Here is a 23,760-nt window from a genome sequence, read left to right on the forward strand (position 1 = left end):
ATGAAGAACAGGATCACTCCTAATTTCCCTTTGTCAGACCAGATCCCGTGCCTTGCTAAAACGATCAATCAGGGTCTAAAAAAGGTGGTGCTGCCTTGTCCTGCAGGGTCCCTGGAGCTGGCCATGACCCACCCTGAGTTCTACTGGTATGTGGATGAGGGCTTGTCTGCTGAGAACATGAAGAGCTCCCTGCTGAGGAGCGAAATCCTCTTTGGGGCACCCCTGCCCAACTACTACTCGGTGGAGGATCGCTGGGAGGAGCAGCGCCGCAAGTTCCAGAACTTCGTCATCACCTACGTGGCCATGCTGGCCAAGCAGTCCACGAGGTGAGGGTGTGTGCAGGCAGGGCAGGTGCCTGGCTGGGAGCAGGGAAGGGCAGAGGGTGGAACCAGGCCTCTGAGGGTGTAAAAGCTCTGCCTGAAGGTTCACACAGGGCAGATGTGTCTGTTCCGCTCCAACAGCCCTGTTCTGTTCAGCCTCACTGGGAGGGCACCAGGCACAGAAGGCTTGGCATGCCAGCTCAGACTGCTGGTCAGCCTTGGACAGTGGCCATGGCATAATGCTCCAGAAGAGGAGAAAAAGCATCTCCTTTGAAGCTGGGCTCATGCATGGAGCTGTGAATGAGGGTGGGGAGCATATGGCAGAAACCCACTGCTTCCCTTTGATGCCACTTCTGAGGCAGCAACATTCCAGAGACACCAGCAGAAACAACGAAAAGGGACTGAAGGTTAAAACCAGTGCCTGCCCTTCCACTGAGCCCTTGTCTGGCATTGGATCTCTTTGCCTCCACCTCACAAATCCAGTGCCACTGGCTCAAACAGAGCTGCCTTCCTGCTCTGAATTTGTCCCCAGCTGTTCTGATGCAGGGGGTGAAATGGTCTTTATGCAGGTCATCAACCTGCAGGTCCAATTCTGCTTTTGCTTTTTGTGCAGAGGGATAGGGAGGGGAGTTTCAGGGCAGGATAAGTTTCAGGAAATGCAGACTTTTTCCACCACCAGGTCTGTATGACTTTGTTGAATAGAGCTTTACTCAATGCCTGTGAGAGAGAGATGGTAAAACAGAGCTACAAGAGCACCTCAGTACCCAGACAGCTGAGGGAAGGCAGTGAGTCCCAGTGTTTGTACCTTCTTAGGCTCCAGCTCTACTGCTCCGAGTCTCAGTAGCTCCCAGAATGAAGGGATACTGATCCTCAAAAGCAGTTTGGAATGCAGGCAGCCCCTGTCAGGCCTGAGAACAGGCAGCTACAGAGCAATCTCAGATATGGGCTGGCACAGCAGGTTGTGGTTATGAGAACCCAAAAGGGAATTGGGGCCAAGGCTCAGACCCCCGATAGTCTCCTATGGTGCAGCATTATTGTACTCCTGGCTAAATTATCTCAGATTACTTCTGCTCAGAGCCCATTTCCAGAGGCAGAAGCTGGTAAATCATATGGTTTCTGATAAGCTCTCACTCTGCCTGCATCCGCTGTGCTAATATAATAAGCAATGATTAGGATTCCAGATGGAATTGGCTTCAGAGGCTTCAGGAGCTGTCTATTATTGCCAAAGACCCACCCTGCACTGGAGGAATTTTTAAAATATTAGACCTGCTCTTTATTTTTTTCCCTTCTTGTGTGAACTTCACCTCCAGCTGCAACCTCATTCAACCTGATCTCGCCACTCAGAGCAGTTTCCTCAGAGAACTACCAGGTTGTTAGAGCAGTGACCTCCTTTGGCTCTGGAGGAGACACTGTGCTTTAAATCACCTGGCTCTGCTCCTTTTGCACTCAGCTCTGCCTATTCCTCTTCTTTCCTGTCTTCCCACCCTAGCAAGGTCCAGGTGCTGTACGGAGGGACGGATTTGTTTGACTACGAGGTGAGGAGGACTTTCAACAACGACATGTTGCTGGCCTTCATCAGCAGTAGCTGCATAGCTGTCTTGGTCTACATCCTCACCTCCTGCTCAGGTAGGCTGTGGTCACAGCTGCCCTGCTCTCACACAAATCCAATGTGCTGTGATTCCCCCTGCCTGAGCCCCGGGAGAGGCTCTGATGCCCTGGCACCAGCCTGGCTGTGTGGCACAGCAGCGTGCAAGAAGGGCACACAAGTCTTATTCTCTAGAGATGTGTGGGCAGGGTGAGGGGAAGGCTCCCAGGAAATCAAAAATAAGATGCAAATTCCCATCTTGCTAACACTGGTGTAAATCTGATATCATTTCATGGATGGGCCTCATGGGAAGGAGTCTGGAAGCAGTATTCTTGCAGCCTGAGCTATTCTCTCTCACCAACACTTTCATGGGGGTATTCCAACAGGGCAGGTGGGAGGTGTCTGTTCTCCTGGGAGTGGCCAGAGATACTATTTTTTCCATGTTTCTTTTCTGCTGTAGTGTTCCTGTCATTCTTTGGCATCGCCAGCATTGGGCTGAGCTGCCTGGTGGCTCTGTTCCTGTACCACGTCGTATTTGGGATCCAGTACCTGGGTATACTCAATGGTGTGGCTGCCTTTGTCATTGTGGGGATTGGTAAGCACGTCTTTTCTCAAAGCCTCCCTGTGCTGCCTTGCCCCAGCTCCTGCCTGCAGGGGAGAGGAAGGTGATGGTGGCAAACTCAGATTGAATTTCCAGGCCTTTCCCCTCCATTACCTCCAAGTGTAATATCTGCAGGTCAAATGTCGAGGGGGAAATGAGATGTTTAGCATGTGTCACCACTGTGGGAGTGAAGTATCAGCAGCTCTGCCCTGTTTTTCCAGGGGTTGACGATGTCTTTGTTTTCATCAACACCTACCGCCAAGCCACCCACCTCAAGGACCTGCGGCTGCGCATGATCCACACGATCCAGACAGCAGGGAAGGCCACCTTCTTCACCTCCCTCACCACAGCTGCAGCATATGCTGCCAACATCTTCTCTCAGGTACCCTGCACCCGTGGGATTTGGGGTTTTCCATGTCTGCCAGAGGGCCTAAGACAGTGGGGACCTGCCAGCACCATCTGTCCTCTCCTCCAGCGCAGGGGGATCCTGACCTGCTTACCCTGCAGGGCTGTCCCCACCTGCTGTAAGGCACTGGACACTCTCCCTGTATCAGCATTCAAGACAATATTTCCTGTGCCACTGGCCAAACAGGATCCAGTGGTTTTCAGGCTCTGTCTCAGTGCTTTACCTACCAGGCTTGCTGACGACCATGGCTGAGGTCAGCGTGTGCTCTCTCAGTTCCTCCAGACACCTGTTTCTTACCTGCTGTCTTTCCAGCTCTCCTGCCCCAGTTGATCCCAACTCCATGTTCTCTCTCTTCATGTAGATCCCAGCTGTGCATGACTTTGGGCTCTTCATGTCACTGATTGTGTCCTGCTGCTGGGTAGCTGTGCTCTTCACCATGCCAGCTGCTCTTGGAATATGGACCCTTTATGTGTCCCCACTGGAGAGCTCCTGCCAAACCAGGTGAGCCCTGCAGCCTATGGAACTCAAGGCAGTGTGCAAACTCCTGCCCTATCATCTCAGTTATCTTCAGTCCCCTCAGGCAGCTTGGCTTTCCCTCCATCAGAAGGGAAATTTAAATTCTGCCATTCCAGATTGGAGCAAAATGGAAGCATTAGGTCCTAGTCTCATAGCCTGGGTCTCACTAATCTCCCCTGGCATATTCATAGGTGCCTCCCAAGATCCAGACTCTGCAGTGCCAGTCAATCCTCTGGGTTGAATCCCATGGGATTTTGGAGCCATTTGTGTCCTCAGAGCACTCAATGCACAGCTCAACCTCCAAGCTGTGGAGACACAGGCCCTGCAAGGCAGACAGATCACCACTGCTCCTGCCTGTGAGCACAAGCAGGACATGCAGATTTGTGTTTGAAGCCAGCACATTTCCCCCTCCCCTGCTCTTTAGCCCTGCAGATGACCTGGCCTGATTTAATTCATTAGCAGGGAGATGAACTGCTGAAACTCCTGTCACTCAGCACCCAGTGGCCACAGCTCAGCCCTGCTCTGTGCATCCAGCCCAGCCCTGACCCCTCAGCACTTAGCAATGGAAATTGCTCATGGCAGTGCCTGTTGTCTTTCCAAGTAATTAGAGCAGGCTGTTGCTGCTCTCCTTGTCACTGAAGGAGCCCACTGGGAACTCTTTGCAGGGTATGTGCCTTAAAACTCTTGCCTCTGTCTCTTTTCCTGCTCCAATCCAGCTGTAGTCAGAAGTGCACCAAAAAGAGAGCCTTGCACCTGGCTGAAGATCTCTTCATTGCCCCAGAGGCCACCCCCAGGGCAGGCAGAGAGACCCTTCCCTACCTTGATGATGACATCCCACTGCTCAGCGTGGAGGAGGAGCCTGGTACGTGCCTGTGGTGGTGCCTTCAGGGGGACCACACTGCTCTGTTCATCCTGTTCTCCCTGTCCCTGGTCCTTGCCTCAGTTCTCCTAATTGTGAGTTGGAGATGGTGCTGGCACAGGGGGTTGTAGAGGTCAGAACTCACTCACAGTTATAAAGTTGCTTTGAGATCTTCAGAGGGTGTCAATACAATGCTTTCTAACTACCTTGCTAATTCTCCTGGGTCCAATGTGATCTGCTTCCTGGGAGCTCTGATTGTGACATGGATGAAGCCATAGCACCTTATCCATAGCACCAGGACAGCTCACCTTTGAGCAGAGTTTTCCTCTCTTCCCTGCCATTTGGAGCACTGCATTTGGGAAGCAGGAGAGAGAACACTTGGTTGTTCTCTGGCATCACCTCTCCAGAGCAGCTCCTCTGTCACAGCACGAAAAGGGGAGTGACTTGTCTGAGACCACATAAACAATCTAGAAAAAAAAGCCCAGAAATTCCCTATCTGTTGTTGGCAGGAGATAATCCTTCTAGCCCTGATCTGAAGATAAAGGTGCTTACAGGGTCATGCTTTCTTGTATTTGGCTTTTAAGACTTGCTGGAAACTCTTCCTTTTAAAATCCCCAATGGCAATGGTGTGGGCAGTGAGTGACTTTCAGGCCTGGGAGCAAACTGGAGCTGGAGGCAAATGGATCAATGCCACAGCACAGGCAGACCCTGGCTGCAGAGGGGGCTCTGAGCTGCCTGTGACAGGCAGGCAGAGAAGCTCTGGCTCTGTGCTGCAAGAGCTCTCCTCAGTATGCCAGAGCCACATGCACTGGTGATGTATGGAAACAATCCCTCCCAGCAGGATCCCTTCCTCCAGGGCCCCTGGCATCAGGTAATTCATGAAGAAGCAAAGCAGCTTGTTCCAGTCAGTGCCCAAGTGTGGTTTGTGGGGCAGCTGTACAGAGTGCCAGGCTTGGTCCCACCACAGCCAGTGCCCACTTCTCACATGTAGAGAAGAGGGCAGTTCCCTTGGCATCCCTGAGCTGGAGAGAAGAGATCAGAGAGGAGCCAGGCTGCAGTCAGGAAGAGGTCAGCTGTCTGTAATTAGCAGTAAGACATATTTAGTGGGACAGGGACAAATTCTGTTTGGCCCAAGCAGCATGCAGTGTCCCTGTGACCTTATGGAGAACGTCTGTGGGATCTGGCAGAGGAGGAACAGCCTGAAGCATAGATTTGGACTGAGCTATGATTTCAAAAGTGTAGCTGTTGCACGGCAGTGACTTGACAAAGAAGCTTCCTGTGACACCCTGGAAGTCACTGCCTCTGCCTGGGTCTTACTCCATCTTTAGCTTGAGTTGTACAGCACCTTGCAGAAGATTTTGTAAAGGAGAGCAGAGAGCTCTGAGAGACACTCATGACACTGAGACCACCTTTGATTTCTCTTGTAGTCTCACTGGAAATGGGGGATGTCCCCTTGGTGTCCGTGATGCCAGAAAATCTGCAGCTCCCTGCAGAGAAGAGCAACAGGGGGCACTTGATAACCCGCCTGCAGGAGCTGCTGGAACACTGGGTGCTGTGGTCTGCAGTGAAGAGCAGATGGGTGATTGTGGGTAAGGAAGGAGGGCTGGTGTTCCATCTGCATGGATTTTAGAGGGTTTGACTGCATCTCAGTCAGTCCCCAAGCCTTGATTATTAGTGACAAGAGATGGGAAAAGGGACATGGTAAATGGCTTCTATCATAGTGGAAGAGTGTTCCCAGAACAGTCAGTCCCTAAGGGAACTGCATTAGGAACTTTTCCATGCCTTTCCTTTCACTCAGATCTAAAATGGCAAGCCCTGATGGGGTTTTCCAGGCATGGGGCTCATTGCAAGAAAGCCCAGCTGCCAGTGTGCTTTAGAGATTGTTCTTTTTCCAGCTGAAAACACCATCTTTCCACTACATGCCTGCTCTCTGAGTATGTCTTAAGTGCAAGGTGCATGTAGGGTCCCACACACTCACCTGGGCTTCTCCTTGCAGGGCTCTTCCTCCTTGTTTTGCTCCTGTCCATATTCTTTGCCAGCCGCCTCCATCCCGCCAGCCGTGCTCCAGTCTTGTTCCGGCCTGACACCAACATCCAGGTGCTGCTGGACCTGAAATACAACCTGAGTGCCGAAGGCATCTCCTGCATTACCTGCTCAGGTGAGAGTGCTGCTCCCCAGACCATGGTGGGTGCAGCCCAGCCTACACCCTGGGCTGGAGGAGCTGAGGCAGAGGCCTATGGTGTTCAGATATCTCACTGGATGGACCCTGCTGAAGGGAGGCACACCTTGGGAGTGAGATGGCTGAGTTGCCTGTAAGAGTGGAATATTTTGAATAGTATTTCCTGCTTTAGCCAGGAACTGTCTGAGTGTTTCTGCTGGAGCAATTCCCTCATAGTCCACGAAAACTGACTACTTTTATTCATAGTGCTGCTCTCGTGTCAGTGCCCAGCTGGGGCTCTGTGTTGCCTTCTCAGGGTCTGGAGTTCAGCAGCAGTGTCTGTGGTGTGCACAGGGCTGGTAGGTCTCTTGTGCCCTTCACTCTTTCCTCCCTGACTAACCTTGTGGGACAGGTTTGTTTCAGGAAAAGCCCCACAGTTTGCAGAACAACATCCGAACCTCCTTGGAAAAAAAGAAGAGGGGCTCAGGGTCACCCTGGGGAAGCAAAGGCAGCATAAGTGATACAGGGCAGCAAGGTGAGTGGGGCATGATGACTGACCACCTTTGGGGCCAGGGCCCAAGGATCCACTTGGGTAGAAACTAAACCACATGCTCCCTGAATAGCTGATGGGGAATAATTCTCCTCAGAGCCTGCCCCACTGAGCCCTAGTGCTGAATATAAAGGGTGTCTTTACAATCCCACTTCCCCTGAATGCCTCCTGCTCTCCAGGACAGGGTCCTGTAACCCAGGTGGCAGTACAGCCTAGTGACAGACCCCTCTGATCTGAGTACAGGGCTGGGAACTCCAAGCTTTTGCATCCTGGGCCTGTGTCACAACCTTGTTGGCAGGTTGCAAGGAGAGTAAATTCAGCCTGTTTTGCAGGGATTTTGAGGATAAAAGAGTTATTGGGCCAGGTCCCGAGATGACACGAATCAATAAACCATCAGGAATTACTGCAGCTCAGGATATATTTGTGACAGCCTTGGAAAGTGTGTTGTGCTGCCAGAAGGCAGAGGCTGTGCCTGCTGTCCCAGAGGAGAGAGCAGATCAGAAGAACCCTCCTGTGCCCTGTCCACATCTGTAGGATTTGCTGATTGAGAAGTACCACCAGCCCTCATGCCCTCTGTTTTCTTCAGATCTCCAGGGGACTGTGTACATCTCCAAGTCCAGGAGCAAGGGGAGACCAGCCATCTACAGATTCTCACTCAATGCCAGTGTCCCTGCGCCCTGGCAGACGGTGTCACCAGGAGACGGGGAGGTGCCTTCATTCCAGGTGAGTCAGTCCAGGAGGTTGGACCCCTCTACCAAGAGTGCAGCACTCAGCAGGTGAGCACAAGAGCCTCCTCCTGTCTCTCCATGGGGGTCCTAGGTAGCTCTGGGTGACACTGGCAGTAAGGTAGTTAGAAAGGCATTGTGCCTGGCATTGTTAAAGATTATGCCTTGTAGTGCCACAATACTCCCCTGTCGCTGTTGTGATGTGGCTGTCAGCAATGGAAGCAGAAGTGTGGGTGTCACTGAGCAGATGTCAGCCACCATTCAGCCCAGGCCACTGGGATTTCGGGTGCTGAGGGGCCCCATCACATGCTGGCCAAGCCTGGGAAGGGGAGGGCCGGGGGGTGGCTGGGGTCGTGCCTGCAGTGCTCATCTGTGTGGCTGTGCCAGTGCTCAGGGAGGAGGGGAGTGTGTGATGCTAATGTGCAACAGGCTGCAACCCTGTGGAGTTAAGTGTCTGTTTTCATTAATCCATTGCTTAGGTGTATAGAGTGCCTTTCGGTAACTTCACCAGGAAGCTGACAGCTTGTGTGTCCACAGTAGGGCTGCTTAAGCAGACGAGCCCCAGGAAGTGGATGATGACCACCTTGTCCTGTGACACCAAGAGGGGCTGGAAGTTCGACTTCAGCTTCTACGTGGCCTCCAAGGAGCAGCAGCGAACACGGTAAGCTTCCAAACCCCTCCTGGCCAGGCAGCAGAGACAGCACAGTTGAGAGGCTGATCCTAATGCCCAGTGCCAGTCCTGCTCTCAGTCGGTGACATCCGTGACCCCAGAACTTGCTTTGCTGCACATGTGCCCCATCTCTGCAGTCATTCTGCAGGCCCATAGCATCACCAACGTGCCAAAGGCCTCACAGGGGCAGGGCTGTGACTGGGGATTTTGTTGGGTGGCAAAAAGACGTTGCTGATCTTGTTCTTGTCCTTGCCCACCTGAACTCTTGGGCTGCATGGGCAGCACAAAATATGCAATGGCTAGGGATCCAGGCCTGGAGGTGTTCACCTTTCCCTTTCCTTCTGCCCCTGAGAATGCCTGTTTCCACGTAATGCTTTGGCAAATCATCCTCACTACCTCTGGTCCCCCTTAACAAACTTTCTTTGCTGCACAGGAAGCTGTACTTTGCTCAGTCGCACAAGCCCCCCTACCACGGCCGAGTGTGTGTGGCACCCCCGGGCTGCCTGCTCAGCTCGAGCCCGGATGGACCCACCAAAGGCATCCTGTATGTTCCCAGTGAGAAAGGTGAGCTGATGATTCCCTCCTGGCTGTCAGATCCAGGGAGTCGGAGCTCTCTGGCCATCTAAGGTAACCAACCTTCCCTTGTGTTTGGCAGCAGCAGCACCCAGGGCGAAGCCGTCGGCCACGTCCGGGTTTAACCCGTGCATGAACACGGGCTGTGGGAAGCCGGCGGTGCGGCCGCTGGTGGACACGGGAGCCATGGTGTTCGTGGTGTTCGGCATCAGGGGCGTCAACCGCACCAGGCGCCCGGACAACCACGTCATCGGAGACATGGTACACACAGCCCGGGGGTGGGACAGCCCCTCTGGGTGGGGTCTGGTTAATCCCCACAGCCCAGGCAGGTGGCCCAGCCATCCAGACAGGTGGAGGAGCAGAGTTGGCAGCGCTGTGATGAGCCAAAAGTACACTTCTGTTCTAGCAAATTGACAAATAATGGAGGTCAAGAAGCCCTTACTGAAAACACCTCAGACTTTTCAGAAGATCTCTTTGAGTGCAATATATAACCTTCTAATTTTGAGTCTAAATCTGGCTTTCCTGAGGACTTTAGAAATAAACCCATCTTGAGCTCAGTATGAAATCTCACCTCAAATTCAAGACTGAGGGAACTGGTGTTTTTCTATAATTGTTTATCTTGCTATGAGATACTAACGTGAAAGAATAAAAATAAATTACTCTAGAGAACGGTTACTAAATGTGACTTTTCTTGGAACAGCTTTATCTCCCAGATCTGATATCTTGACACATTCACAGCCCTTCCCCAGGAAAATTATGCTTAGCTCTGGTCCCTTGGCTGATGCACTTCAGCTTTCTGCTGTTCTTTCTGCCCTCTGATTTGGGGGCATTGTGCAGAATCAGCCTTTGCCTGTTCCCTTTGGAAAGGGCAGTGAGAAATGTAGGCAGTGGGATGGGCAGAAAGGTGGAGTTTTGTGCTGGGCACTTCTAGGGATTCAGAGCTGCTGCTTAGGCAGACACTAATGGCTTTGGGCATGGCATGGGGGCTGTTCATTTATGTGTTTCTGTTGTACTGCCTGACTTTTGTGGGGTGGGCAGGACATGTAGCTTCTTCTGGGGTTATCTGGTAAGGCAGAGATGTCTGGTGGGTTTCCTGTGGTCTGTACAAGCTGGGCCCAGGCTGTGTAGCCAGGAGAGGACTTGGCTTCTGCCTCCTCCTGCCAGTGGCTGTGTGTGTGCCTCACGTGTGGTGCTCCTGTTGTTGTGTCTCCTTGTGAAAGGGCAGCGTTATCTACGATGACAGCTTCGACCTCTTCAAAGAGATTGGCAACCTGTGCCGCCTCTGCAAAGCCATCGCCAGCAACGAGGAGCTGGTGAAGCCTGGAGGGGCTCAGTGCCTGCCCTCGGGTAGGTTGGACTAACTCCTGCCTGCAGCAGGGCTTGCTTGAGCTGAGCTCCTCAACTGCAAACCACAGAGGGTGGCTGCTGCTTGCTGCCTCCTTTTCTTCCCAAGGCAGCTTGGCCCTTCTAGAACATGCCCTTGGTTGTGCTTTTGGGGACATGAGAAAGAAAAACGGCCTCTTTGACACCAAAGACACCACAAAGGCGTGTTCTTTGGGATTTAATCCAGGCAGATAAGAACAGAATTGCATCTGTTCTTTCCAGTCATGGGTATTGCTTGTGATACACTTTAATCTTTCGAATCAGTAAATATCTTCTTGGTAGCTCCTGAGTAACCATCAAATCACACCTGATCTCACTGCAGTGAGGTTACTGTGTCTATGGCTTTGCATACCTGACCAATGCCCAGATTTCCCAACTTAAAGAGGTCACCAGGTTGTGGAGCTCAGCCTAGGAAGTGCATGTTGGCTTCAGGCCAAAAGCCAATCTCATGTCTGGAAAAAAATCCCTGCAGACAGCCCTCAGCACTTGCTGTTTGTGCTGCTTCCTGACAGCTGGGGACAGACAGCAGTGGCAGTGTCCTGTCCCGTGCTGATAGCATGGAAAATCCCTTCAAAATACAGCAGCTGAGGGCTCTGGTGCTGAGACCTCCAGGGCTTTGGCAAACCAGAGTGGCAAGGGAAAGCAACAGCTGACAAATGGGGCCTGCAGCTTCCTCTTGGGGTTCTCTTTTAGGGTTGTTGGTTGTGGGTTTTGGTTTGGTGGTTTTTGGTTTTGGTTTTTTTTATCCCCTTGCTCCACTGTGCTTCCATTCCCTGTGCTGCTCTCCATCCCTTGCTCTTTCTTTCTCTCCAGGTTACAGCATCTCCTCCTTTCTGCAGATGTTGCACCCTGAGTGCAAGAACATCCCAGAGCCAAACCTGCTGCCTGGACAGCTCTCTCATGGGGCAGTGGGGGTGAAGGATGGGAAGGTGCAGTGGATCTCCATGGCATTTGAATCGGTGAGCACACGGCATCGCCATCTGTCCTGGTGACAGTTTATTCTTGTGACTTCTGGGGGTTTAGCTCTGCTCTTTCTGCACTGGCCACTTTCATTTGCAGCCATAACTTAGAGTTTATCAGTGTCTGTGCCTTGTTGCAGACAGATACCTGCACTCACAGGTTGTAAGAAGTGGCTGTTTGTGTCACAATTGGCTCAGGCAAAAAGCTGGTGGCAGATTTGTGCAGATGCCACTGCCAGTTCTGCCTGGTGCTGCCACTCCAGCTGGCTTGTTCTGCCTCCCCCCTTGCCACACAAGAAGAGCAGGGCACCAGTAACAAGTTCTTCTTGTTACAGACAACCTACAAGGGGAAGTCATCCTTCCAGACCTATGCTGACTACCTGAAATGGGAGACATTCCTGCAGCAGCAACTCCAGCTCTTCCCAGAGGGCTCTGCTCTCCGGCACGGCTTCCAGACCTGTGAGCACTGGAAGCAGATTTTCATGGAGATTATAGGCAAGTGACTGCCATGTTTCTCTCCTTGGGAACCCACTCTCTGATACATCTTCACAGCACACTCTGTCCCATCTGGTGGGCCTGGGTTATATCTTCAGTCCCTTGCCATTGCTGTGCAAAATCCTAAAGCCTGTTCCTGCCCCAAGCAATGTGTACTGTCAAAATCCTAGTCAGAGCCCAGGAAAATCAGTCCTGCTGATGTGAGATCCAAGAAGCTGATAACCTTTCCACTCTCATTCTCTCCCCCCCATCTCCCCCAGTGTGAGTCCCTTGCCAGCAGGGACATGGTGCCTTTCTCATGCAGCTGTCACCTTCCAGGATCCAAACAGCTGGCTCTTCTCTTCCAGGAGTGCAGAGTGCCCTGTATGGTCTTGTCCTCTCTCTGGTCATCTGTGTGGCTGCAGTGGCCGTGTTCACCACACACATCCTCCTCCTGCTGCCAGTGCTGCTCAGCATCTTAGGTAAAAATGCCAATTCCAACGTGCCAGGCTTTCACTCAGTCTGCAGTTGGTGCGTTGTGGCACTGCTGAGTCTCAGGTGACTTGAAGTGAATTGTTCTTACGCTGTGTAAACCCTTCTGGCTTTCCAGGAGTCAGTCCTGGAGAATGGACTTGCTAAGTGAACAGAAGAAACTCTCAACAAATGCACAGGAACCTCATTGGGAAAGTAGATTTGTGTGCCTAATTCCCAGTGTGTTTTATCTACACAATCCCTTCTATTTGTTTAAATAAGGGTTTTAGCTACACAAATGCCATCCCTGCCTGTTATGTATAATAATGTGATTAAGTCCCACATGCTTTGAATAACAATTGCATTACTTCCCAAGAATCTGCACCATGGCTGCTGTTTCCAAGCAGTGGGAGATGTTAAAAGCTGAATATTTTAGTGGTTTTGTTAGTATTTGAAGCAAATTTGTAAATAGTTCCCTCTCCCTGACTGGTGATTTGGCGACATTGTGGTCTAAGTGTGTTGCTAAACTTCTCAGTTTAAAAATCAAATCTATCATTTTGAAACCACTTACTCTCCCACACATGACTCACAAACAAACACCATTCTTGCCTTTAAAAAAGTAACAGTGTGTGTAACTCCAGCAGGCAAAACAAGGGGCTCACTTCCCTGTAGTGCCTGTGCACACACATGCCTGCCTGGGCTTGGATTCATTTAGCAAGAATTAGTCTAGATTGGCATCAGTCTGATTTATCTGGGTGCTCCACTAGCCCCAGCAGGTCTGATTGCCTTATGGAATGGTCCCTGTGGCAAGGGAAGGTGAGGGAAGTGTTTGCCTCTGTGGCAGGAGTGAGTGTGTACAGGACTCTGGCCGGCACGCAGACCTGCGGGATACAATCCCAAACTCCCTGAGGATTGACTGGTATCAGTGGGCCTGACCAGCAGTCCTGGAGTCCTTGACATTTGCCTGACATCACCTTCTTCACACAGGGGTCGTCTGCTTGGTGGTGACCATCATGTACTGGTCTGGCTGGGAAATGGGAGCTGTGGAGGCCATTTCCCTCTCCATCCTCGTTGGCTCCTCTGTGGATTACTGTGTGCACTTGGTGGAGGGCTACCTGCTGGCAGGGGAGAACCTGCCACTGCACCAGGCAGAGGTGAGTTCTGCTCTTCCTAGAGCCTTGCCTTGGTTCCTCTCGTGCCCTCTGTGCCACTTGCCTGGGATGCAGGACCCACCACAGGCAAGGGGGGACATGTCCCACCACCCTCACAGCACCCTGAGGGTGTTTGCTGCTTGTCCAGCCGACTGCTCAGACTGTGAGATTGTGTGCCTGAGTACAGTAAACCCAGCTGAGGGTCCCTTTCTTGCTGGCCACAGCTGTGCCCAAAGCAATCCCTTTTCACGTCCAAGTGAAGACAGTCTGTGCTGGAACAGCCCTACACTCTTTCTATAACCTCTGCAAATTGCTTTGCTGTGCTGTGCTGGACCTCCAGCTTTTTTATGGCCTCCTTAACAGCTTTGTCTCTTTGGGAAGATGGAGACCACACAAAACCTTGGGATCCCTGATGCCAGGTCTTGTGCTTGCACACAGCACCTGTGTTGTGCAGGCCCAGCAATCAGCCTGACGTGGTGCAAAGGAGGCACAAAATCCAACAGGCTTTGCTGGATTGTTGACAAACAACCCTGTGGCTGTTTGTCCAGTGAGCTCAGACACTGAATGAACTGTCCAAGGTGTGCTTTGTCGTGGACTGGGATTTCATGAGCTAAGCCACCTCTACAACTCTCTGACAGGATGGGGGAACCAGGCAGGGGTCGGGCTCTTCTCCCAGGGAACCAGCAGTAGGACAAGAGGGCACAGTCTTAAGCTGCACCAGGGGAGGTTTAGGTTGGACATTAAGAAGAAATTCTTTACAGAGAGAGTGATCTGACACTGGAATGGGCTGCCCAGGGAGGTGGTGGAGTCACCATCCCTGGAGGCGTTTAAGCAGAGCCTGGATGTGGCCCTTGGTGTTGGTGCCATGGTCGAGTTGACAAGGCGGCGTCGGGTCAAAAGCTGGACTCGATGACCTCAGAGGTCTTTTCCAGTCTAGCTGATCCTGTGATTCAAAGCCTAAGCTGTGAGTGCAGCCCCGTGTTGCTGTGCCCTCACACCGCTCTCCCTCCCCCAGGACCCCCGGGCGTGCCGGCAGTGGAGGACTGTGGAGGCCGTGCGGCACGTGGGGGTGGCCATCGTGTCCAGCGCCGTCACCACCGTCATCGCCACCGTCCCGCTCTTCTTCTGCATCATCGCCCCCTTCGCCAAGTTCGGGAAGATCGTGGCCCTCAACACGGGGGTGTCCATCGTGTACACGCTGACTGTGAGCACGGCCCTGCTCAGCATCATGGGCCCCGGCACCTTCACCCGCAGCAGGACTTCCTGCCTCAAGGCCGTGCTGGGGGTGCTCCTGGCCGGCCTGCTGGGCCTCTGCGTCTGCCTCGCCCTGCTCAAGAGCGGGTTTAAGATCCCTCTCCCCAACGGGACAGCCCTGTAGAACCCAGGCCAGGAGCCTCTGTCCCCTTGCTCTCCCTTTCTTTTTTTCTTTTCTTTTTAAAGGATATTTTTTGTAAAGAAAACAAAAGAGGAAAAAAATCCCCTTTTTTTCCCGGAAGTTTTTCAACTCCAGATGCACTTTATTTTCTAATGAGTTTTGCTCTAAACTTGTATTTATTTTGGGTAGTGATGGATGGATGACGGACAGTGAGGGCTGCCCAGGGAATACCTCAGCCCGTGAGTAGGAGGGGAAGAGGTCTCCTTCTCTCAGTTTTCTTTCTGCTTTTCTTTTCTTTTTTTCTTATCTTGTTTTAAATTTCATTTTTTTTTTTAACCAACAGAGCTTTCTGGAACCGCAAAGCTAAAAGGGGAGAAGTTGGGAAGGCCATCCGATCCTTTAAAAAACACTTCCCTCTGTCTCTTCCCTCCCCTTGTCCAGGGTCAGCATTGCAACAATGGCTCTTGAGGTGATGTCCTACCCCCACTCCAAGCCTGTGCCTCTCTGCCTGAGCCTTCAAGAACAGCAGTGAGCTGTTGGAAAGGCCTGGAGAACAGCATTATCTGGTTCTTTACCTGTACTCAAGCCAGACCAGCAGTGAACTCACTGCACAGGAGCTCTCATGGGTGTCATTGTGGGATCCAAACTAGAGGTGCTGGGTGGCACCACCTTCTTTCATCATTCAGGGAGGGTGTTGGGACACATGGCTTTCCCCTTCTTTCTGAGGGCACAGAGCACCTTTTGCTGGAGTCTCTTGGGTCTGTGAACAGCCATCAAAAGCCTGCCCTCCCCTCCTTCCTCTCAGTAGTGAGGCCAAGGCAACATCAATGCCCAGTCCCTCCTGGTCACCTCACCAGTCACTGCCTCTGCCCTTCATGGTGGAGGGGAAACAGCCCTTTGGTCACTGCAGTCAGCTCTTACTCTGAGGACCAGGGAACCCCTGGGTTACCCAGGTGGAGCCCATACCTGGTGCCATGCACAGCATCCTCTGTGGCAGCTCAGAGACACCCTCCTGTGTGGGGACACGAGGGCAGAGGAGCTGCAGCTGCCGCCTGCTCCGAGCAGATGGTTTATATTAAAGTAAAATGAAATCGCAAACTGGTGCCATTAACAAGTACATTTTAAGCATCACTGATTCTATCATATTTTAAAAATTGAAATAGCTAAGTGTGCATTGATATGCAGCACAGCTGGTCCTCAGCAGAAGGGAAGGGTCGGGCCCACAGGGAGATACATTAACCATTATCTACAGGGATATAGAGGGACGTGGCCAGGAAGGAGCCTGACTCCATTTCTTTGCAGATTCCATGTCCCTGGTGGCTTTGTGTTCTCTGTCTGGATCAAACCCCCTTTCTAAGATGGAAATTCCAGGAAGCCCATTTCCAGCCAAGTTTTGGGGCCTGTGCTGCCTGAGAGACCAGCAGCTGCTTCTGCTTGGCTCAGTGCATCCCTGCTCTGATCCCTGCTAATCTCACACCCTCACATCATGTCACCTCTGGGGAACTGGGTCAAATGCCTGTTTCTAAAGTAGGTTCCCCAAGGCGTCAGCTGGAGAGAGGAGTGACAGGACAGGACTTTTGTTGATTCCAGGGGGAAGCCAGAGATTGCCAGAGCAATCCTGCTGCAGGCAGTGAGGTTGATGTGAGCAGAGCAGACCTGGTTTCTCCTCACTATCCCATGGTGCAGCTGAGTCACCCCTTTCTGTGTTAAATGTTCCCTGGCACCTACCTCTGATCTGCACCAGCTCCTGCATAATGAACCCCGTGCCCATGAATAAATGGTTCTGGGAAGGATTTTTGACTGTGCTTAAGCTGTGCTGCTTTGATGGCTGCTGTGCACAGTCCAGCCCAGTCCTTGACCTGCAAGCCATGCTTTTCCCTACATCTGGGCTCCTGGTTTAACTCCTGGTGGTGCCCTGAGCACTCCTGAGTGGCAGTGAGCAGAGAGGGCAGGGTGCTGATGATACACAGCCCCCTGGGACATGTGTGGCTGTGCAGGTGCTGCAGGGGAGAGTGAGGTAGCCCTGCTGCTGCCGCCAAGGATGCTCTGGCTGGTGGCCTGACCTGAACTTGGCAAAGACTTCAACCTCATTGGGGTGATTAAAGCTGCTGGATATTTCCAGGTCACCAGAGAAGAGAATAAGGTGCTGAGGGCACCCTTAGAGGAAGTTTCTCCTTCTATGAGCCTGAGGAAACTTGAAAGGCCTTTAGGACAAGGCATAGATGTGCTTTGAATCCTGCAAAGTTGAAAGCTCATTTCAGCCCCTGGTGTCCTACATTTATGCTCACTATAAAGAGGCTACATAAGCCCCCACCTCCAGCAGGACTCTGGACACACCATGCTGGGAACATTCACTCAGCCACTCTTGGAAGGCAAAGATTAATTTCAAAGTAGTGGGAAACCTTTTATGTCTCCTGGGTCTGATCTGGCAGTGTCTGATCTGCAGACGAAAATAACAGAGTTCTTGGCACATGACAGGATCCATCCTGTTTTCTGGAGCAGGCAGGGAAAAGGACAAGCTCTGATTTTGCCTCCTATTCTCTGGCCAGCCCAGCTCCCTCCATGCAGAAGGGCTGGCTGGCACTGGCAGGAGCAGGGCATCACCTTGCCCTTGACTGTTCAAGGTAATACTGGGAAAGCAATGGCTGGAATTACTCAGAAAGGAGCAGGAGACACCAAGATAAGTGCAGAGCTGCAGCAGATGGTTCACCAAGGCATACTGAGGAGGTTGTGCCTCCCCAGCAAGGAAACTGAGGCAAGGAGAGGAAGAGGAGCTTACACCAGGTTGTAGCAGGATGGCAGAAAAGTCAGGAGATGATCTTAGGTGACGTTTTTTGCTGCAAGGACTCATTGGATGTTGGTAGTGACTAAACACAGTCATGACACTTGTCTTAAGATCTAACCAGTCATTTGCCCCATCACCACTTCCCTCTGCACACCTCTGTGGTCAGGGTGGCTGGTGCTTTCTCCACGTGCAGTGGAGTGAAAGAGGCTTAGAGGTGGGGCCCACTTACAACATCCAGATCTTCCCAAGCATCTGTGGAGATGATAAATCAGGAGCAGATGTATACATCCATTTCCACGTAGGCAGTGTCCTCCCTGTGATTACAAAATATCCATAAAATTATAGAGGTAAGAAAAGGGATGGCTTTATCTGAGCAAATGTGGAGGTGGGACTGACAGCCCTGCTGGGAATTGGTGCTCTGAGGCAGATGCTTGTAGCAATAAAAAACAAGGCCTCACCTGTCTGGTACTGTTCCAGGAGCAGATGCTCAGCCTAAATCGATTCCTCCCACATTTCTGCCTATCTTCTTCCTCTGATAACTCCTCTGTTTCCCAGACCATCTCTTGGGCCCCCTTGTCTTGCTGAGCAAGGTTCAGTCTTCTCTGTGGTAGCAGCTCATGCCTGAGGTGCTCACAGAGTCTGGACTGAAAGTGGATGGAGAAGTCTCAGGGAAAATTTCTCAGACAGAGGAAGCCAGGGAGTTGAACTGCTTCACACAAACCTGCCAGTTTTGATGTTTTTAAACAGTAGAACACATCAGACCAGCCCTACTTGGAAGAGAGTGCTCTGATTTTCCATTTCAAAACAATCTTGCTGCAATTAAAAGGAACCATACGTGAGTTCTCAGTTAGAGCACATGGCAGGGGAATGTGCCTGTTAACTGCCCACTCCTTTATTTCTAGTAAATGGTGTTTTGAGGGTTAAGTTCTGAAAAATTAATGTTTCAGGAGGGGGGTCAGTGCAGTCTCCTGCAGAACAGAGCAGGTCCTGTCCTGCCCAGGAGTTCTCTCCCCAGTGCTGAAGCTCTGTGACTCATGCACAGAGCTGGTGTGGCTGCTCTTTATCTTCAGTGGAGCTGCTGAGTGAGTTCAGGGCTCCTTGTGGCTGTGGACACTTGGGGAGAGAGTCCCTGCTCTCAACAGCCATGTCCACATCAGCTTTGGAGCAAGGTGGAACAGAGCTGCTGTGATGTGCAAAGATCAGTGTCAGAGGAAGGAACAGACCCAGGACTCCTCGCTCTGTTTGTTTCTTTATGTTGTGGTGCCTCTTGAGGGTTTGGGCAACTGGGCCATCAGGTTTGGCCACTGAACTCACCAACTGCCAAGGCTGCAGGTTCTGAAAGGGATCAGTGGCTGAGCTGGGCTGTGTTTCTCAATCCCTGATGGATCTGAAACTATGTCAGAGCAAAGGCAGCCTGAGAAATATCACGAAGGAGAAGGACACGTGGCATGTTTAGAGAGCTACTGGGACCACTGACACAGTAGTCTGGATGCAATGGTTCTCCAGAGACCCTGGCTTTGTCTCTGCTGGAGCAAACTGGGATGTTGCTTTATGTCACAGTGTCTAATTCTTTTAGCTTGTCCTCCACTGAATTTTCATACCAGAGCAGCCTGCCCTCCTGCAAGGTTACAAAAGGCCTTTTATTTAACCCCATGACACATATAAATCCTCCCACACTGTCCACTGTGCAGACTGATTTGCAACCAGGGAAGACAAATTCACAGTCTCTTGGCTATTTCTTCTGAAATCACTGCTCACCCCAGATAGCACACAGGCCATAGTTCAGAGATTTTTCAAAGGCCTCTGCTAACTGCTCTGCCCTGGCTTAGCACCCAGGGTCCCAGAACTAACAGGCTTTCAAGGCCTGTCTCCATCCTGAGGACAGAGTTGTTTGGCTTTCTCCTCTCCACTCCTCCTTTGGGCAGGGGAGGGAAGGGGGGGCAATGGCCAGGACCAGAGCAACAAGAGGATGAGCAGAAAGGTTTGCAGGGGCCAGCAGAACAAATGGGAGGGAGGATGGTCCAAAATCCAAGGGGAGAAGAGGTGTGAGCACCCCGAGGACAGAGGGAGGGAGGGCACTGCCGTTTCACCACGTCGTGTGCAGACCTTAGAGTGTCAGTCCTCAGAGTGATGTAGCACAATTCCTGATGTACGCGTGTTCCTTTTGTAAGTCGTCTCCTACCCTCACTATTTTCAGTGTTCCTTGATTTTTGGAGACTGTTGTAAATAAAAGATTTTGACATTCTCACGTCTGGATCCCTCACTCGTCCCCGCGTCGCCGTTCACGCAGTGACAGCCAGAGTGGCACTGGCAGGATCTGTGCTGGCTGTGAGGAAGGCAGTGGGAAGGAGGCCACAGAACCAGTTCCCAACAGGCACAAGACTGGCTGCTCCTACTGCTGAAATCGAGCCTCTGGAAGCCAATTTATCACATCCAGAAGAGCTGGCAGTCTGGAAAAGGCAGCTCAGGATCCCACGCAGGTCTGCAAGAGGACTGGATCAAGCAGGAGCATTAGCCAAGGTTTGTGGAGCCTTTTTACTCCTCCACTCCATGCTGTGCTTCTTCCAGAGCATGAAGATTGTCCTGTGCCGACTCCAAGAGAAGGGGATTCACCTGCCTGCTCCTGCAGCACTGCAGCTTCTCAAAGCACATCGTGCCTGGCACAAACTTCTGGTCGTGGTTTCTCTCTGTGCTGCAGCACCAAAGGGCTGTCCTGCACCTCCCAGGAGCCCTGCACCCCCTCGTTTGGATGTGCCCACAGGGCACCCAGGTAAAACGCTGCTGGGAAGGACAGCACTGACAGCACAAACCTCCCTCGATTTCCAGCCCTCACGTCTTCAGTGAGGCCAAAGCTTCTGGTGAAAGCTCTGTTAATAAATACCAGGAAGGCTCAGATCAGTACCCACAGGAAGGAGGAATGTGTTCCCTTTAATGAGAAGTTGGAGGTTGCCAGTAGGGGAGGGTTTATGCTCAACCTTGCCATTGGGAAATCACCAGGAAAGCCTGGAAGGGGGTTGGTTTTGGCTACAAATTCACCCTTTGCCCCAAGAGCAGGTGTGACAGGCACTCCCTGGCACACGGGCAGGGAGCTGTGTGCAGGCTGTGGACCACAGAGGAGGCACAGGTTTCCCTTTGCAGGACTGAAGGACCACCTGGTGAGTGCCCAGGTCTGCCAAATGTGGGGATGGAGGCACAGGAAAGGGGTGGGACAGCTGCAGGCACAGGCAGAGATGGACAGTTTCCATGGCTCCTCAGAAAGCTGCTGGGCTGAGGAAGGGTTTGGGACAGGGGAAGGGGCTGGGAGGAGGGATTACCCAGGGTGACAGCTGCTTGCTATTCATTTCAAGCTGGCAGAGGAGGGAAGGAATTGTGTTTCCATCTGCAGGAGCCTGTCCATGCAGGCTGCTGGCTCAGCCCCCGTGCTAATGCTGATGGTCCACACTCCAAAACCTGCTGCCTGCCACTTGGCAGAGCCCCATCTCTCCCCCCAGGTGAGCGAGTCTGGTGTGAAGTCTTTATCACACACAGCAAATTCCCCTTAGTCTTCTGTCAGCCCCTGGCACAGCAAGGTCTCCATTACCTCCACAGCAGCATCTGAGGGCTCTCCCTGTGCTCCCTGTGCCCCTTCTCACACAGGCTCCTTCCCACCCCAAAACCAACCCCACTGCAGGTGGCTTAGCACAGAAATGGGGAGCTTTTTAAACCTGACTCAGCCACGCTGATAGGAAAAAAGAAAGAAAAAAAATATTTTTGGATTTTTATTCCTTGGTGTTTTTCTCCCCCCTGCTGTGCTCGGTGCCTCCCCCTCTCTCTCAGACGGTGCCTATGAGGGCATTGCCCTGCATTGAGCTCGGCCCCCGGCTGGTTCCTGAGAGCCCCACATGGCTCGTTATCCATTTCTGAGTAGCTCGGGAACAGCCTGCCCGCTCTGACAGCTGACACAGGGGTCAGTCAAAGAGGATGACTCACCCTCTTGCCTTCCCCAGTAATTTGTCACCCCGCAGATGACACATCTTAGTGGCTCCTCCAGAGCTCTGGCAGCCCCGTGGGGAGCAGTGCCTCGGGGATGCTCTTTTTTTATCCTTGTTAGCTGTTTATTCAGTTATTATGTGCTCCCCAAACCCTGAGGATGGTGATGAGCCAGAGAGGCTGGGTGCCAGGCTCTCCTTTCTGTAAGCCAGGGCAGGAGCTCAAGTGAGCCCAAAACACTGGGTACTTGGGAAGTTTGTGAGGCTCATATTTTTCTGTGTGTTCACCCAGAATGCCTATTTCTTGTTGCCTTTTTTTCCCTCAAGTTGGAGCAAGTTTATTGACTGCAACAGGCAGGGACATGGAGCCTTGTAGCACCATGATGGGTGTTTTGACAGGGAGAAAAGCTGTGAAGGAGCCTGGATAGGAGTAAAGCCTGAAGTGGCTTGAGCTGGGGTGAGAGAAATTGCCAAAGACTTGGTTTCAACCCCAGATTTGAAGCAGAGAAGCTGCTTTGCTGGCTGGGGTTGTGTGTGCATCAGTCTGGATTAACCTGGCAGTGTAAATCCAGCCATGGCTGGGCTGGAAGGCAGCAGCTGGCACCAGCCTCTGGTGGTGGGACAGGGAGGAGGCTAAATTAAATTACAAACACATTTCTATTGCCTGCCTGAATCACAGCCTGCCTTAAACATGGAAGGTTCTGCTTGTGGAAAAGGAGGTTGTGAGGCAGCAGTGAGGGGTGACTTTGGGCAGGAAGGAGGTGTGGATAGCCAAGAGGGGGTAAGTCTGAGAGGAAGGGCTGTGGTGCTGCTTTGGGTAGCCCATGTGAGAGCATGTGGGCAGGGAGGACAGGTCATGTCCTCTTCCAGTGGAAGACGTGCCAGCCTGGCAGTCCCAGGATGAGGGTGGGGGTGAGGACACCCAGTTGCTGAAGGGCTCAGCTGAAAAGTGGCACTGAGAGCATTGGGGCTTGCCTGGGTTTGGCAGGAAGACAAGCAGCTTGTGCTCTTCGTTGGGCTCATCCTATCCACAGGTGTGGGCACTGATGTCTCATTCACAGACACCAGGGAGCTCTGCAGCCTCCTTGGAGCGTGATGGGCGTTGGGTGATTAAGGAACCTCCCACGTGAAATGAGGTGCTCTGAGATTATTTCTCTAACCAGGCTGAACCCTGGGAGTGGGGCAGGGCAAACTCAGGGTGAGCTTTTCAAACAGCTGTGCAGAGGTTGTTTGAGTGTGGGAAAAGTTCATCTCGGCGTTGAGCACTGCCTGTCAGAACAGCTCCGTGCTCAGGGCAGAGATGAGAGGTACGAGCTGCCCCTTGGTGGCATTCAAGAGCATGATGAGTTTGCAGCCGCCTGCCACGGCTGCTCTGCTTCGCTTGAAGGGGTTTGTGTTTGATGGATAAGGTAGTTTTGTCACAGGAGGGTGAGGAGTGATGGTTCATTGCCTTGAGTGTCACCTGGACCCGTGGTTGTTTCCTAAATGAGAGGCAGCCCAAGAAGTGCTGCCTGTGGGATTTTCTTTCCAGCTCTTTGTTTGGAGAGGGGGAAGCTTCTCACAAGAGAAACTCCTTAAGCTGCCAGACTGCTCAAGGGGAGGTAGGGGAGATGTGCTGCTTGGGTCATATTTGCTGCTTTTACCTGTTCTGTCTTTAGACTCAGTCTATGTCCTCTGGCACAGAGACACAGCACTGCTTGCAGACAGCTGAAACGGTCTGGGGGGCTGGCTGAATTCTGGGAAAGCTAGACCAGCTTTTTATTTTGCTTTCAAATGCTACTGAGCTAGCTCTGCACAGTGCTCCTATGTATGGTCTTTGGGGGTCAACTGCTGCAGAGACTGGTGGCTGATTTCTTAAGTTTGTTTTTGTGGGTTTTTTTTAACCCTTGCAGTCTTCCTGAGGGTTTTAGTTTGTCAGAAACATAGGTGTGAATAAGCAGACTTGCCCTCTGCCCCCATTGTCATGTATCTCTCAAAGGAGCTGCTGTAAGGGAGCCAAAGGACAAACCCAGGCTGTTGTGAATGCCTGGAATGACAGTGACAATAAACCAGGAGATGTCACGAGTGCTTTGCGTCTGTATGTCTTGAAGCTTTATTTTTCCTGATGTAAAAATGAAAGTGACATCTGTGTCTAATGTGTGAGGCTGTGACCTCAGTGAAATGTGCTGATGGATGCTGCTGGAAGGCTCCTGTGCATCATCCAGGGCTGCCCTGCAGAGGCTCTGCCCTTG

At 52.0% G+C, this 23,760-nt stretch overlaps 1 protein-coding gene and 1 long non-coding RNA gene across 11 annotated transcripts in view; both read left to right on the plus strand.

Moving 5' to 3' along the window:
- DISP3 (dispatched RND transporter family member 3) overlaps nt 1-19,809 on the plus strand; it is a 38,921-nt gene extending 19,112 nt beyond the window's left edge. For 8 of the 10 annotated variants that reach the window (XM_064678589.1, XM_064678583.1, XM_064678582.1 and 5 more), the window contains 19 exons: nt 107-326; nt 1,810-1,946; nt 2,366-2,500; nt 2,728-2,888; nt 3,274-3,413; nt 4,145-4,290; nt 5,715-5,876; nt 6,284-6,445; nt 6,858-6,980; nt 7,582-7,718; nt 8,200-8,381; nt 8,824-8,954; nt 9,046-9,224; nt 10,184-10,310; nt 11,160-11,305; nt 11,641-11,800; nt 12,148-12,261; nt 13,238-13,404; nt 14,417-19,809. In XM_064678589.1, the coding sequence (XP_064534659.1) occupies nt 107-326; nt 1,810-1,946; nt 2,366-2,500; nt 2,728-2,888; nt 3,274-3,413; nt 4,145-4,290; nt 5,715-5,876; nt 6,284-6,445; nt 6,858-6,980; nt 7,582-7,718; nt 8,200-8,381; nt 8,824-8,954; nt 9,046-9,224; nt 10,184-10,310; nt 11,160-11,305; nt 11,641-11,800; nt 12,148-12,261; nt 13,238-13,404; nt 14,417-14,779 (3,092 nt within the window). In that variant the 3' untranslated portion in view covers nt 14,780-19,809. The remainder of the gene's footprint in view (nt 1-106; nt 327-1,809; nt 1,947-2,365; nt 2,501-2,727; nt 2,889-3,273; nt 3,414-4,144; nt 4,291-5,714; nt 5,877-6,283; nt 6,446-6,857; nt 6,981-7,581; nt 7,719-8,199; nt 8,382-8,823; nt 8,955-9,045; nt 9,225-10,183; nt 10,311-11,159; nt 11,306-11,640; nt 11,801-12,147; nt 12,262-13,237; nt 13,405-14,416) is intronic. The other 2 variants (XM_064678590.1, XM_064678588.1) reach the window with 1 other exon arrangement.
- A 1,518-nt stretch (nt 19,810-21,327) lies between these two features.
- The window catches only part of LOC135425870 (uncharacterized), a 54,269-nt gene continuing 51,836 nt past the window's right edge, over nt 21,328-23,760 (plus strand). Inside the window, exon 1 of the long non-coding RNA XR_010435786.1 lies at nt 21,328-23,130. This is a non-coding gene — a long non-coding RNA (uncharacterized LOC135425870). The remainder of the gene's footprint in view (nt 23,131-23,760) is intronic.

This window comes from Pseudopipra pipra, chromosome 22 (assembly GCF_036250125.1).
Source record: "Pseudopipra pipra isolate bDixPip1 chromosome 22, bDixPip1.hap1, whole genome shotgun sequence".
Lineage (NCBI taxonomy): Eukaryota > Metazoa > Chordata > Aves > Passeriformes > Pipridae > Pseudopipra > Pseudopipra pipra.